Genomic DNA, 15,166 nt, shown 5'->3' with positions numbered 1-15,166 from the left:
CATGATATAGCGGTGATCTTACATGAGCTAGATATGGATTAACACGTAACATAGGAACTGTTAAGTCTCAACCCTTGTTTCCACCCGGAAACACTATCAGACGGACCGTCTCTCATGCGTAAAGGGTCAAATGTTTTGAGGATGTTCTGGTAGTTTCATAGAAATGTCAAGTTTCTCCAGATCTGCCCAGGTAACCGTACAGATTAAACATACCACTTTCTGATTTATATCTCACAATGTGAATGTTATTTGTAGTTAGATTAATTTAAGGCATAAATATCCTCGTCGGCTAACGCGGGATGCTAACAACCACGGTGTTTGCTATTGTTATGGCTATTATTGTGATGGTACACGTTATTAATGTACCAGGAGATTGTCACATTTGTATAACCCAACGCAAGTGTTATTACCAATATTGTTGTCAGCCTGGGTAAACTTCCCCATATGACTGTTCGCTCTTTAAATAAATGTAAGCTATTTAATCCTATTATCATCATTTCAGTGATTCAATGTTACATATAGTTTGAGCGTCTGGCTCTATACTGGGCTGTGTTGAGGAAAACGACTCCAGTGAAGGGACGTGAATAAAGAAGCACGTTTGGCAGATGACTGTTGTTAGCCCGAAAATAGAAACTCCTATCAATTGATTCAATTCAATTCAGTTTATTTTGTATAGCCCAGAATCACAAATTTGCCTCAGAGGGCTTTACAATCTGTGCACATGAGACATCCTCTGTCCTTCCCTCACATCCTCTGTCCTTACACCCTCACATCCTCTGTCCTTCCCTCACATCATTCACAGGAAAAACTCCCCTAAAAACCCCTTTAACAGGGAGAAAAAAGGAAGAAACCTCTGGGAGAACGACAGAGGAGGGATCCTTCTCCCAGGATGGACAGAATGCAATAGATGTCATGTGTACAGAATGAACAGCATAGCAGAGATACAACACATTCAATGTATATGACATAAATGATTCATATAATAAGACTACTTATAATAACAGCAGCAATTATTACAGTAGAATTATAGCCATGGAAATAGGGATAGTAATGTGACTAATAATAATGTCGGGTGCTTTCTTTTTTACGTCCCAACCGTAAAAGCACTCTTTGCGAGACATACTGAACCAAGTCTAAAACCGTGAAGACTAGTCCTCAGCAGAGACAGATTTAGTGATGAGCAGGTGGATGGGCATGATGTGGCTGAAGCAGATCATCATCCACCACAAGCTGAAAGGTCTGCTTGAAAGTAGAAATAGCAGCTGGAAACAGTATTCAGAAAGGTCTGAAGCCTCCTCACACGGATTACTTTTACAAATATTTACCTCGTTTAATACGAGTATCATTGGCATTGTACCATTACAAATATTAGAAAAATTAAGGAAAGAATAATAGGTCCTCTAGCTTGAAGCCTTGTTTTGGGATATGTGCCTACTTATTCACAACAGAGTTCTTTGTACACCAATTTGAGAGTTTGTGTCATTTTAACTTTATCTTTAGAAGCTCTAGAGTTTTAAACCTAATTCTGTTTTTTTCCCTCCTGCCAAATTAACCTGGAAATCATTTTTGTGGAGATTGTTGGCTGAAAGCGTGACAAAAAAAGAATCTTGGGAGAATTCTGAAGCCTATCTTATTATATTTTGTTCAAAAAGGGGCCATATATAATCTTTGCCGATATGGAAACTTATTTTGTATCGGTACACCTATATATTTCATTGTAGTCTAGTCTTGTTTCAATTGAAAGTTATCTCGCAGTTGTTTTGGCCTAGAAATCGATTTAGCGCTCCATCTTAAAGGTTGTCTCAATTCTTTAAATGCATCTTGAGTAGCGAGGAGGCTTGCCGGTGGAGCTATAAGCAAGGATAAACCAGTGTATTCTTTGCGGAAGTCTTTCTGTACCCGTGAGGTATAAAAAAGGCGTGACACAGCTGGAATAATGTCAAACCATAGCGGAGCTCTACGAATATAACCGTTACTTTTTTATTAATAAGTTTTAGCTATTATATGAACAAACTCTCTCCCTGTTCTACCGTAAGGACATTTCACCTTCATATTACTTCTTTTTTTATCTTTGATTGTAGGCTGGAACCAATTCAACGGCTATAATTGTACCATGATTGTTGCAAAAGAAGGTTCTTATTGCTGCTGTTTTCACAATATAAAGCCAATAAGAACATTCAGCACACATTTTTTGTATTTCATGTTGTCATGTATATAAACATAACTGTGCTTGTGTGTCACTATTAAACTCTTTATTTGTGTAGCATTTTTAATACACACATTATGAAGTGCTTCACACAATGAAATATATCAAGGCTATAATAAATATATATCTATATCTGAGTCTGAGCTGAAGCGGTTTCTGATCAAGGATGCACAAACTGTGAAATGAGAAATTTCCCAGTTCTCTGTTGTTTCATCTTGCAACAACAAACATGTGATGGTCCCATGCCACTTTATTTTACCCTTTCTTTGTTTCATTCTTCTTTCAGCAATGGGCGACCTTCGCTCGTTCCTGGTTCCTGATCGATGCCAGACTCCAACCTCCTGGGAAGATCGCGACCATGTGTTCTGTTAGATTACAGGGGAAGCACAAGCCTATCTACCATGCAATGAGTGAGTAGAAGTCAGATCTGTTAAAGGACACACACATGTAAAGTCTTTAGTAGCTGTCTTACTTAAGCCTGACCTTTTAAGCTATTTATAAACTACTGTTTTTTTATTATTATTCCAAGCACCCTTAGTTTAAGGTTGTTGTGGAATGGAACGGCCACACGATGGCAGTATAGGATACGCTTTATGAATATTTTGCTTCCTTATTACTAATACTTTATAAAGTGACATTTTCAGAATACTCTTTGTCGGTCTAGTGAACTAACCACTTTGGTGTTCTCATCAGCATACCAGCTGTGTCTGTACCTGTCTGTACATATTTTCATAATATTTACAATTATCCTGGAAATAGACATCTTCTGAACATCTTCGCAGGTGACTGTGGTGACCATGTAGTAGTTATAAACACCAAAAACGTAGCTTTCTCTGGAAACAAATGGGAGCAGAAAGTCTACTCATCACACACAGGGTAAGTGCATAATATTATATTAACATGTGATACTTTACTTTCCCTGTCGCTTTTTCTTGTGTTTCCAATTTGTCTTCAATGTTCTTCAATGCTTATGAACCACTCAGTAAATGAAAATGAAAGGCATGTCTCAGTAGCTTCATGTCACATAAATTAAACTATCCTCACAATTTTACTCTGAATGGTACTTTATGCATTGGGGTTGGTTATTATTTCTCTAAGGTTTTAGATCCTCTAATATTCCTTGACTGCTAAAAAGCTGTTAAAATGTACTCTCATTTTCTACAAGTGGCAAAAATCTATCCAATATTATATCAATTGTGTTTAGTTGAATATATTATTCTTTGTTATGTCTAGTATATGTATACTTTCATTTTATATATATCTAATGGCTGTTGGTCTCATATCATCTGATACATGTTGGTAGAAACAAGGACTGACTGAGCTTGTCCTTTTCTCTAAAGGTATCCAGGTGGATTCAAACAGCTCACAGCTGCCCAGCTGCACCAAAAAGACCCAAAAGCTGTAAGTGTCATCAATTAATGTTCTCATCATCATATTCTTTAGAAAATATTCTAAAATCTCTGATATACCGCTGCCATATTCTCTACACCATGATATTTTATTATTCTCTATGTATGATTTTAACCGCATTCTTTGGGATTAGACTAATTTCTTTATCTGCCACATGCTGTGAAGAGCAGGTGTTTCGTAGTTAGACATTTATCCCTTCAGATGTGCAGCTTGTGAATATTAATGGGAAGTGCAGAGAACGGGGATTAAATATCAGTGGATTTACACTGGTGATGGTGGTGGTTGGTGTGTTCTCAAACTCTGTACAAGAATGTCGGTTCAAGGATAACTCCTGGTGTTTTGGTTATGTTGCATATTTATGGTTTCATGACAAACTACTAACAATTCACGTCTGTGTTAAAAAACATGGAGTCTGTGTCACAAGAGAGAGAAACAAGAACTCATGATCCTAAAGGATAAATCTGGTGAATGTGTGTTTTTTTGTTATCGTTAACAAATCACATGATGATCCCCTAAGGAGTATAGTGTGTGTAGCCAAAGCCTGATAATAGCCAGTTCCTCTGTGCCATAGAGCTCTACTAAATAATCTAACTAATAATCTAATACTATGACTGGGTTACCGGTTCCTTTATTACAATGAACATGGAAACTGTAGTTTACTTTACCTCGATACAACGTCCATTTGCTCCCAAAGGAATTTTCGATTGGATTTGGGATTTTTGCAGAAAATAAACTCTCGGAAAAACACAAGTTTATGATACTTGCACTTTTTGTTCAGCAAGATTATCTTCCGAAATCAATACCACTTCCATTATTTTTAAAGTGGGAATGCAATCCCGGAAGTAAAAAGCTTAGTAGGCTATAAACGAACTTGTCACATGAGCGCAAGTATACACAGCATGACTCGGAGAACGGACTAGTTGGCCTGATGAAGTTCTGAAGTGCAAAAATGCTGACTCGTATCCGTGTTTTAGGTCTCATTCCTGCAGCACTCTTAGGCAAGCTGGATAAACACATTTAGGTGTTTTCATGAGATTTGTTAACATTGACAGATTGATATTAATCTCACCTTGTACTTTAAAATGAAGTTATGTTTTACAGCATTGGCTTTATATTTAAAAATATATTTATTTTAATATATTGTTTTATATATTTTTAACGCGCAGTTGACCCAGGGAGCTATTCCTTTGACTCGTATCCACTAACACTAACATTAACATTGTGTTTGTTTTTACCACAGATAAAGATATTGTGTTTTTAGATAGAGGGGACCATGATCCCATGAAGTCTTCACATGCATTTTGCTGAGATTTATTTCACTATCACTACTATCATATTTGTTCACGTTGCGTCAGGCTGTTGTCTATGGCCTCATTTAAACATTTGATTGACCCCTTCCCTGCTCCATCTGTAATATATGTCATGCATAAATCCTATTCAGACTGATCAGAGGAATACAAGGGGTGTTTAACCAGAATACGGAGCTTCAAAGGTCAGGAGTGATTGGATGTTGCAGAAAAAAACGGGGCTGTTCAGAATCATTTAACATGTCAACTACAACAGCAGAATGATAACCATAGATGAAAGGTTGGAAGATTTTTGTAGGCGAATAAAAATATCATAAAATAGCTCTTGTCATGTGGGAAACCATAAACATATGTGAATAACGTGAAGTGGTTTCCAATCTGTAGTTTGCAAAACCAGGAGAGACACTAACTCTGCTGTTGGCTCTTTGCTGATGCAGGTTTTAGTCCAGCCAGTGACCAGACGTGGTTTAGTTAAAACGAAGATTGGAGGGTTGGCAAGGCAAGAGGGAGAAACAGAATTTGGACATATGAATGATTTGTCAGCACAGCCACTGTCCAAGAGTTCTCTCCAATCGTTCTGTCCAATATCTCAGTCCAGTAACTCTTTACAAGTCAAATTCACAGAAGAGAGAAATGTTTAGAAACAAAGTTTTGGAAGCAAATGTGAGAAAACATGTGATAAAAGGAATGTAAGGTTGCTATAGACACTGCTTTTATATTGCTTTAGAGGAAACCCTAAGCTGTTTTTAATGTCAACCTTTTCAACGTGCTTCTTCTCACCAGATTGTGAAGTTAGCGGTTTACGGCATGCTGCCAAGGAATCTGCTACGCCGAACCATGATGCAGAGATTACACATCTTTCCTGATGACGTAAGTCCAGTTTCTCCGTATGTCTCCAAGCTGATGGGTCTTCATACAGCCACCCTCACGCCCTAATCAACCAGGCTTATTAAGAACAATTAGAAAGTGGGAACATTATGAGTAGCGGTGCACTGAGATCATTTTGCAGATACTGACACAAAAGAACGAACCAGTTTTAATCATTCTTCATCCGGGTCACCTTTAGAATTAATTTCAATTAGTAACTACAGAATTTATACATAATTGAACATGATTGATTTAGTCTTTATTATTCACCTACATTGTCTCGGCAGGTATGTGTGTTTGAACTTCTGGACAATTAGATGGGATTATAGTGTTTCCCACTGATGTGAGTTTGCCTCAGAAGAAGTTTCACTCATTTTCATTCTTAATTAAGTAAAAGCTGTGTTAGTCAATATTTTTTAAGTTAACAATAGGTCAAATAACTATGTTTAGGTGAAAGGGGTCACTCAAGGTGACAAACCCACAGAGAATGATCACCTCGGTCAGTTTGCGTCATTTGTACGGAGTTTTACAACCGGCAACTTTACTGTTTTGGTTCACTCTCCCTGCTCCCATCAGCGTTGATTTGAGTGGCAGCAAAGAGCTGTTTTTAGTTTAAAAAAACTCTAATATACTACCTGCTTAGCACTAAAAAGCACAGTTAGCGACTAGCAGGTGAACAAAAGGGACAGATATTTCCCTCACAAGTTAGTAGAGGACAAAAACATGATACCAATAACTTAATTACTGGACTTTTGTTTGCTGGATAGCCATTAACGTGACATCAAATGCTGCTAATGTTGCTCCTTGTGTTCTGGATGTGTGAATAAACAACTGATAGTTATGTACCTAGATTTTTTCCAATTCAGTTATAAGTGTATCAACCTGTCTCCTCGTCGTCCTCGAGAGAAACTTGCATTGCGTCATTGATGCAGTGATCTGTGGGCCCTTTGTAGCATTCAATTGTGATTGTTTTAAAAGGATGTTGGCGAGAACCACTAGCGTCACACATCGCAGTTTCTGAAATGAATTGAAACAACTTGGCCGTTAATTGACCCTGGCCGCCTGCCCAAATATTAACTGGATGTCATTTTTATCTAAGCGAGAGAGCCCTCATTAATTCCAGGCATCAGAAGAAAATCAGGTCTTTGAGTTTTGATGTAATGTATGAGGTGTTTGGTGTCAGAATTTAGGGGTGAGGGAAGTCAGATACCTGTGTTTTATTTTGATCCTGGTTTAATATCCACCATCAGAATTGTGCAGTGTGCATCCCTAATTACAAGCAGATGGGCTTCCTGAGCCTTGTGGATGTCTGCAGTCTCATTTATAATTCAGAGCAGTTCAAGCATTTGGTTATGAGTGTTTTGGAAAGCAGAATAGTACCGTCTTCTTTATTCTCGCTTTTTTTTTACATTATGTCCTTTCAATTATATTTCATGTTTAATTTCCGTACTCTGTCCTTCAATTTATTCTCCTGCTCACATTATGTTTTTTTAATTTCAACGTCCCTTCTGTTCACCCCTCACTAGGAGCTACCAGACGACATCCTAGCCAACCTGACGGAGGAGCTGCCGCAGCCCAGACAAATCCCCAGGACACTCAGCGAGTACACACAGGAGGAGATGGATGCATTCCCCAGGCTGTGGACACCGTATGTTGAAGCACATACACACATACATTGGGTTCCCAAACAAACGCAGTCTATAAACGCTGTCCAAACGGAGGTGTCAATGCATATACACTTTAATACAGATTGTTGGAGATGAATGCAGTATCTACTGTATTACACACAAAAGCCCTCATCAGTGTCTCATTCTGTTCCTTTATAGATATGTTGGTGTGTGTGATTGTGGAGTGTTACACATTCTTATAAGGGTCACTATTTGTATTTAATTGACTGAACTGAAATCGAAAATTACTGTTAACTTTTATGGTTACCTTCAAATAGTTTTTTTTAAATCACCTAACAAAACTTTCAAAGGCCACTCAAGTCTTCATATTTTCTTCCTTTGCACCATAATGAGTAACAAACACAAAGGATCACACAACTTTCTTTTTGTCTCTCGTATGGATGTGAAACAGCCAAAAGGGGGCGATGTTGATCTGAGTACTTTTTTTCAAGTTTTACTTTTTCACACCAAACACCCAGCCTTTGTGATACCGTGGCTGACGTAAAGTAGCATTAGTTGATACCTTTTCATTATTTGGAATATTTCAGTCAGTCATGTTGTTTTATCTGTTAACATAAATATAAATAACTCTAAAATGAAACATTCTTTTATTTTCCATTAAAAAATATAGTTTAAAAAACTAATGGCAGATGATAAAGCTCCCTAACAAATGGTGCACTTGACTTACTACACTTTGTGCTTTTATCAAACAGCATAACACTAGAAGGCTACGCAATATAACATACTTCTTAGCTTGTGCTGTGTAGATGTGCATCTGCAGTTGTATTGTTTAACAGAAATCTTTGAGATAAAGTTTCTGTTAAGTTTCTGTTTTTTCCCGGTCTAGATGTTTTGCTCAACATTTGGATATAAATGCTAAAATGTCACAAACAGGTGGGGAAAGTCTGCTGTTTTACCACCACTTCCTGTTTGTGGACATTCAACATTTCTCTGCGGGGTGTGAGAGAGCATCTGTTTTTTGGTATAATCATATTCATGGCTTTTTGAGTAATGTATTTTCTGTCTTGGGATTAGACTGACATTGTGACCCCTGGTTTGCTGTTCATGATAATGTCCTCCTGCAGCATTTCTCTGTATACATCTGTAGTAAACATCATTCTGACAGGTTAACTGAGAGCGGTCTCTCTTCCACCTGCTCTGCTCTAACGCCAATCAATCCATCCAGCCATCCGTCTCATAGCTCTTTGTCTAGGTCAGGGTTGGTCCTTGTTGTCATCCGAAGGAGCAGTTGCTCAACACTCACGTCCAGTGGTTGTCTTTATTTCAACTGCTTAGATGTTGCATTTGCTGGTGAGCTCGTAAAAAAATATAAGATCAAGTGGTACATAGAAAAAGATTTACACCTCATGTCTCAAGTTTGAGCAGCATCACAGTGTGATACACAATAACACCCCTCTTACTACTGTCAATACACTTTGACTCCTCAGGAAGAATAAATAAATGTTTCTATTTTACACTGTAACTACCCAGTTTACAAAACTACTATGAAACACAGTCATGCAACTTTTATGGGTTTCTTTGCCTTGTCTATAATGTGATGCACATGCAATTTTGTTTTTGCATTGTTAAATATTTGCAAATGATTCTTGGATTGAAATTACTATTATTATTACTATTATTATTATTACTATTATTATTATTATTTAGGCGGAATATTCGCACAGAACAATAGTCACTACAATGGAGGTGAATAGAGGTCTGTTACTTATACTCAAAAGTATTTAAAAACAAGAGAATGAATACAACACATTGTTCAAGAAAACATGTCCCAGTTGCCCTTGAAAATCCAGAGAAAACAATTGTTTTCAATAAAGACATGGTCCCAATTAAAACTGCACAGCATGTTCTGTATATGATCCAGAGCAGCAGGGATATTGACATTGTTTCTCAAAACAATGCGGCTGTTTAATTTTTCCAAATGTTATATTTCAATGCTGTGAAGCAAAAAAAAATCTTCCACCTCCGTTGTATTGGAGTAGCAGAAATCCCACTTTCAAAACCTGAACCACTAAAACCAAATCTGCATGGGTAGTTACTGCAAGAGGTAAAGTAGATCATGTTTTATGGTAATATGGGTGGACTGACCCTTTAAACCTACAAACAGTACTTCTCTACAATGCTGACACCGAAACCTCGAATACATTAAAACAAAACATAACCCACATTGTTTTTCTATAAAGTAAGTGAATCAGTCTTTGGATCCGAGCTGTCTGTGGATTCACTGTTTTCATTTAGTCGCTGTCCTCTGTGTGTTTGTGTGCGTGCGTTGTACAGATACGAACAGCATGTGTACATTACGTTCTGCACCGCTGTCAGAGTGTGTGTGATAAATGAGCCACTTCTTTTTGTTTACTGGTCCAATCTCCTCAGCCAATCAGTGCGTGTGCTCAGGCCCGTCAGCGTGTGGTCACCAAGGTCAAGCTAATCCTGGTTTATTTAAGGGATGGGCCTCAGCCTAGTTAATATTCACTCACAGGCTGTCTTATTCATTTGACTGATCAAATATGTGTGTGTTGAGGTCATCAAGGGCGATTCAATTGTTACCTTTTATTAAACACATAGTTAATATTCTCTCAGTAAACCTTGGAGCAGAGGAAACAGATTATTACACACACACACGCACACAGTGCTCAGACACAGAAAATCCACAGCATAAACATACTGCTGAAGTTGATAGCAGAGCTATTACAATTGATAACATTTTTCTACTTTGTATCAAAACCAATACAGCGTGTCCTGATAATATCTGTCTGCTGCAATCTCTTCTCAAAATTAAAGGGGAAAAAACGAACAGAGGATGCTGTGTCTGGTCTCATTTTCAAGAAAAAAAATACCGATAAGATCTGCGTGGTTTCTCATCTGCCACTTTCTCTCCATGTTTTTTCTTATTATTGGTTTTTTTTTTCCTTCCCCATACTAATGTGTTGTTTTTTCTCCACAGACCTGAAGACTACAAGATGAAATGAAATCAAGGCTGCCCGACATGACCAAAGCTTTTCATCGTGGATTTCTTTTCTCACATAAACTCAACACTGAAAGCTCCAGCACCCTTGATTATGTTTCTAGTTCTGAGACTTAAAAACAGAGGTCTTTTTTGAGATTCGCATTGAGATGTTATCCTTTTAAAACACACAACTCTAATTTTCTCTGTTCAGATGAAACGTTACAAAAACTAAATCCAGGAAACAGCACTGGCTTTAAAAAAAGAAATCCATATCTGGCATTAAGGCTGGACTGGACAGGAAAGCACAAGTCATAACCTTGATGCCAACATCATCCACGCAAACTCTGTGCTCCTCGATACATATTAAACCTCACTGTCATTCTCATTACCACTGACGGGAGACCTGAAATAGTCTGAAACAGCTCAAGACCCAAGTGGCTCAGTTCTGATCAGAGAAAATCAGATTTTGTGAGTTTTCTTCTGTTTATACAACCATGAAATGATCATATCTGGCCCTTAAAAAAATGACATCTGGTAGTGCTGATCCTGCCTTTGGTTTCACTGTGAACCTACCAACTAATCAATGTGATGCTATCTGGGCCATCAGTGTGGTCAGGAAATCCTGAGCTTCATGTCTAGTTAGTGTGTTATAGTTGTGAAGTATAAATTCATTCTTTTTATGTAAGTTTAAAAATAGGCTAATAAAACAATTTAATAAACCCGCTCTTGTCAAGTAGTGTTTTTACATAAATGTTGTAAACCTTTAAACCTCTTTTTGCTGTAAAAGTTATACAAATGACTTAAAACACATTGTATGGTCTCATAACAGATTTATTGGTTATAAAAGCAAACAAAATGTAAAATAAATAAGTTCATATTGTACGAAGGGGCGTTGTGGCAAGACACATTCCTTATTTAATATGTTCAAGTTTGAAAGTTTCAATCTAGAGTAGACCAGGGCCAGCTCACAGCTTAACTTTAAGTTACTTTAGTGCTTGTTTTTTCAGACTGAAATGCAGTAGGGGTAAAGTTAACACTTGTGGTTCAGAACTTAATGGTTTCACCGAGAAGCAGCTGACTTTTCTTTTTAATAACTGTATGCAAGTCTCATTCCTGCAAGAGGTCAGAGGTCAACCAGTGTGTAAACAGCTTCCACAGTGAGCAGGCCCAACTTTGCATAAGAACAATAAACGAAACAAACAGGGGCGATAACACTAGACAAAACAACACAGATTTGTCCTCACCACAAGTATTAAAACCCAGAACAGACCTGGTCCATGTTTGTACTAGTACCAACTTAAGGAACTATCGCAGCACAAAGTACGATGGTCTCTGAATGAAAATGATGAGTGTAAAAAAGTAATGCATTTGATTGTGTTCCACAGTGTTAAGGTAATATTAAACTTGACAGAAATTTGATGCTTCTACCGGGACTTTTAGGGGATTAACTCCAGTAATAGTAAGAAGAAGCAAACAATACCTTACAAAGAAAATCACTTCAAAAACATTTCAATATTCCTTTACACACTAAAATAAAGACGGCATGGAATCGTGATTCATCGTTATAAAAAGCAGCCTGTACAAATGTTGCCAGCTCAACGTCCTCCATTTGAATCGTACAATAATCTAGCATGTTACACACATCTGAAACAAGATGCAAGTGTCCAGTTACACACTCAATGTCTGGCTCAAAGGAGACATGCAGCTTCACACAAAAGGAAGGGTTTAGTCCTGAAATCAGCTGTGAGATGGGAAAAAATCTGGTCTTACCTTTACATTACTACTGGACGATGCTAACATAGATCAGGCACTTTTCAGACCCCCCTTTTACAGAGATATTGTACAAGAGTCATCAGAGCTATTTACATTGTTTTATCAGGTGGAGAAAAACCACTCGATACACAGGAAGGGGGCTCTCACCACAGTTTCAGATGTGGGACGATGTGTTCGTGCATGTCAGTGTCTGATTTGTTTCCATGTATGAATATCAGTGTGTATGTTGTGGCGTGCGGGGCTCAAGCACTTTTGGTGAGTCCATCCTTCCTCTTAAGTCCTCCCTCCTCATTTACACAGCTACGTTACGTGAAAACCTCCTGGCGATACCCGGTGACCTCACCTCTGTGTCCTCAGAGTGGGTGGGGTTCGAGTGATAACCATATTGGCCGTTAGCCATTTGTGAAGGCTGTTGGGGGTAGTACTGACGGGGGTCGCCACGGTAATAGGGGTCCTGCTCTTCCTCGTCCTCCTCATCCTGGCCTCCTTGGTCGTTGTTGTAAGCAACTGCAGCAGGGTTGTACGGCTGATTGTAGGGCTGGTAGCCGCCGTGAGGCAGGGGTTGGACTGGGGTGGTGGGAATATTTAGAGTCAGTTGGAGTTAATGTTTCTGATTCACTGTAGCTAACCACCACCAATGGGAACATGGAGGAAAGTCTGAAGGCTGACATTGGGAGTACAACTAGCTTGAATGCCACCACTGTCACTTAACAGCAATAACGAGGCACTGCCCTATTAAAATGTTACAAAACAAGTTGAAAAGGAGTTGCACAGGCATATTTGACTCCAAACGTTTTTGGTTAATGAGGAAGTGAGTTAATGAAATTTAAGACAAATCTGTTTTTTTACCCCATAATGCCAAAAAAGATCACATCTGGGTCACATTATGGGTAAACCTTTGCCCAGTTTACAGTACATGAGATGTACAGATAGAGTGGTTGTTCAGTAATGAATGCACCAAATCAGCATTAAAGCAATTCATCACTATTTAGCTGCTCCATCGGGCTTTGAAAAATGAGATTAGCTTTGGAGAGATTTGTGCTTGAAGCAGAGGCTGCAGCAGCAAACCATTTTGTGCACCAGTATTTGTTGACAGATGGCACAGAGATCAGTGGTGGTGATCTTCGCAGCAGCGTTATGGGGTTTTGTTTGGTCTTGTGGGATGAAGAGCTCATCCATTTTTGTCTCAGAGACTGTCAAATGATGAAGAAGCAATATTAACGATTCAATTCTATCAAGAACGTTAATTTATGGTGAAAATTAATCCAGTTTTTTTCATGATAAGGAAACACTGAGCATTGTGTGCATAAAGACTGAAAATCTGACTGAAAAACTTTAAATGGATGAATACACAGATTTGTTCGTTAGATTAGTTGCATTAAAAAAATCCAGATCATTTTACAAAAGATTCTGTAAAATGCAGTGTTGGTTGGAATAAGGTTTCTGGAGAAACAAAATGTATTAATCGCTGCTGCAGCGTTTAGAGGTTAAACACCGGGGTCAGGAGTAATTATCCTTTCCAAGAAATATGGAGGCCTTGAAGTAATATTTGATCTATTTTCTCAGTTTTTAGTCATATGTGAAGGGCACAGAGCGAGGAGTGGAGGGAGGTGAGGAGAGGAGGACGGTTGAAGAATGTTCCTCAGTAATCATTCCCATAGTCCTGTTGAACTTCAGTCAGGAAGAGAAAGAGGCAGAGGGGGAGGGGGAGGGGAACACAGGAGGAAAAAAAGAGACAGGGAGAAGATTTTACACCTTATATCAGGACGAAAACCCAACGACCCCAAAGTGTTAAACCTCTGAATCCGCACTGACAGTACTTCCACAGCTGTTAGGTTGCGGTTTTGGAGGTTGAGAAATTAGTGTTGGAATCTATTTTCTCACTTTCAGAGGAAGAAAATACACACACTGAGAGGTTCTTATAAAACATTTAGCTCAAATAAATATTAAGACATTCAAATAAACTTTTGGAAAGAAGGAAAATGTGTCAAATCTTTATTTCTCTTTCTGTACTCAAGAAAGTGCAATCAAAGATTTCCAACACAGAATTCAGTAGTAAAACAAGAGAGTACACAGTATACCCACATATAACATCCATTGTTAGTAAAACGGACTCAAACACTGAGCTCAGCCATTTTTTGTAGTTATACACCATAACTGCAGTGTTTTACCTCATATTACTCAATAAATACTAATTTGAAGGTAATTCATTGCATGTATACAGCCACACTAAAAATGAGTTTAATTTAATTATATTTTGAGAAATTAGACTTCTGACATGAAGGAGATATGATAATATTCAACAGTTACTATTTTATCAACCAACCAGTACTAGAAGACCGTTAATTACAAACAAAGGCTGTTTTTTTACAACTTTTGTGACATACTATAATTGGACATTTTAAATTACTTTTTCATTCATACTATATCATGACATTTGTATGGCATACCCATCTATGCATTTTTGGTGACTTTCTCTTGACTTCCAGTAATCGAGATATTACAGGCTTACTGCATTGTACCCTCAGATTTAAACTGTATACATTTTTTTTAATGGGTTCAGGTTAGTAGGAAAATACAAGTAAACTAAACTATCCCTTCAAAATCTAGCTGTGGCGAAAGGAACAATACTACTACACACGCTATTTTTCTTTAAAGTGGGCAAGGAGGCCACATTTAATCATTGCAAGTTTGATAATATTAGGCAAGATTAAAATTTTGGTACATTTGATGGATGAAGTTATGTTTAATCCATCAGCTACTTGTAGCAGATGATGTTTCATTAAGACGTGTCATAAGAAGCTGTTAGATGTGCAATATCACTGCTGATCTGGCCCAAGACAATGGATCCATAAAGGTCCTCATCACTATGAATATTCCAAGATGTCCAGTGTGTGTGTGTGTGTGTCTGAATGTGAATGTAACAGCACATTTCATTGCATCTCATTATAGATAAATAGCATCGGGCAGT

General features: G+C 38.0%; 2 protein-coding genes across 2 annotated transcripts in view; one reads left to right on the top strand and one right to left on the bottom strand.

Moving 5' to 3' along the window:
- The first annotated feature begins 101 nt into the window (after positions 1-101).
- Positions 102-11,141, top strand: mrpl13 (mitochondrial ribosomal protein L13). Its single transcript, XM_054621032.1, has 7 exons — positions 102-190; positions 2,493-2,616; positions 2,989-3,082; positions 3,547-3,607; positions 5,707-5,793; positions 7,317-7,438; positions 10,420-11,141. The coding sequence occupies exons 1-7, from the start codon at positions 164-166 to the stop codon at positions 10,442-10,444; spliced, it is 540 nt and encodes a 179-aa protein (XP_054477007.1). The 5' UTR covers positions 102-163; the 3' UTR covers positions 10,445-11,141.
- An 81-nt stretch (positions 11,142-11,222) lies between these two features.
- The window catches only part of col14a1a (collagen, type XIV, alpha 1a), a 115,546-nt gene continuing 111,602 nt past the window's right edge, over positions 11,223-15,166 (bottom strand). The window contains exon 48 of the mRNA XM_054621031.1: positions 11,223-13,866. Coding sequence (XP_054477006.1) covers positions 13,838-13,866 — 29 coding nt within the window. The 3' untranslated portion in view covers positions 11,223-13,837. The remainder of the gene's footprint in view (positions 13,867-15,166) is intronic.

The sequence above is a fragment of the Anoplopoma fimbria genome, chromosome 20 (assembly GCF_027596085.1).
Source record: "Anoplopoma fimbria isolate UVic2021 breed Golden Eagle Sablefish chromosome 20, Afim_UVic_2022, whole genome shotgun sequence".
In the NCBI taxonomy this organism is placed as follows: domain Eukaryota; kingdom Metazoa; phylum Chordata; class Actinopteri; order Perciformes; family Anoplopomatidae; genus Anoplopoma; species Anoplopoma fimbria.
The sequence above is the reverse complement of the archived record's forward strand: the minus strand, read 5'-3'. Positions and strand labels throughout refer to the sequence as shown.

What these genes read in the sequence shown, in the direction of transcription:
- mrpl13 (XM_054621032.1), top strand. Translation starts at nt 164, where the DNA reads ATGTCAAGTTTCTCCAGATCTGCCCAG. An exon ending in GTTTCTCCAGATCTGCCCAG is followed by an intron (nt 191 to 2,492) that starts GTAACCGTACAG and finishes TTCTTCTTTCAG; the next exon opens with CAATGGGCGACCTTCGCTCG. An exon ending in GTCTACTCATCACACACAGG is followed by an intron (nt 3,083 to 3,546) that starts GTAAGTGCATAA and finishes TTTTCTCTAAAG; the next exon opens with GTATCCAGGTGGATTCAAAC.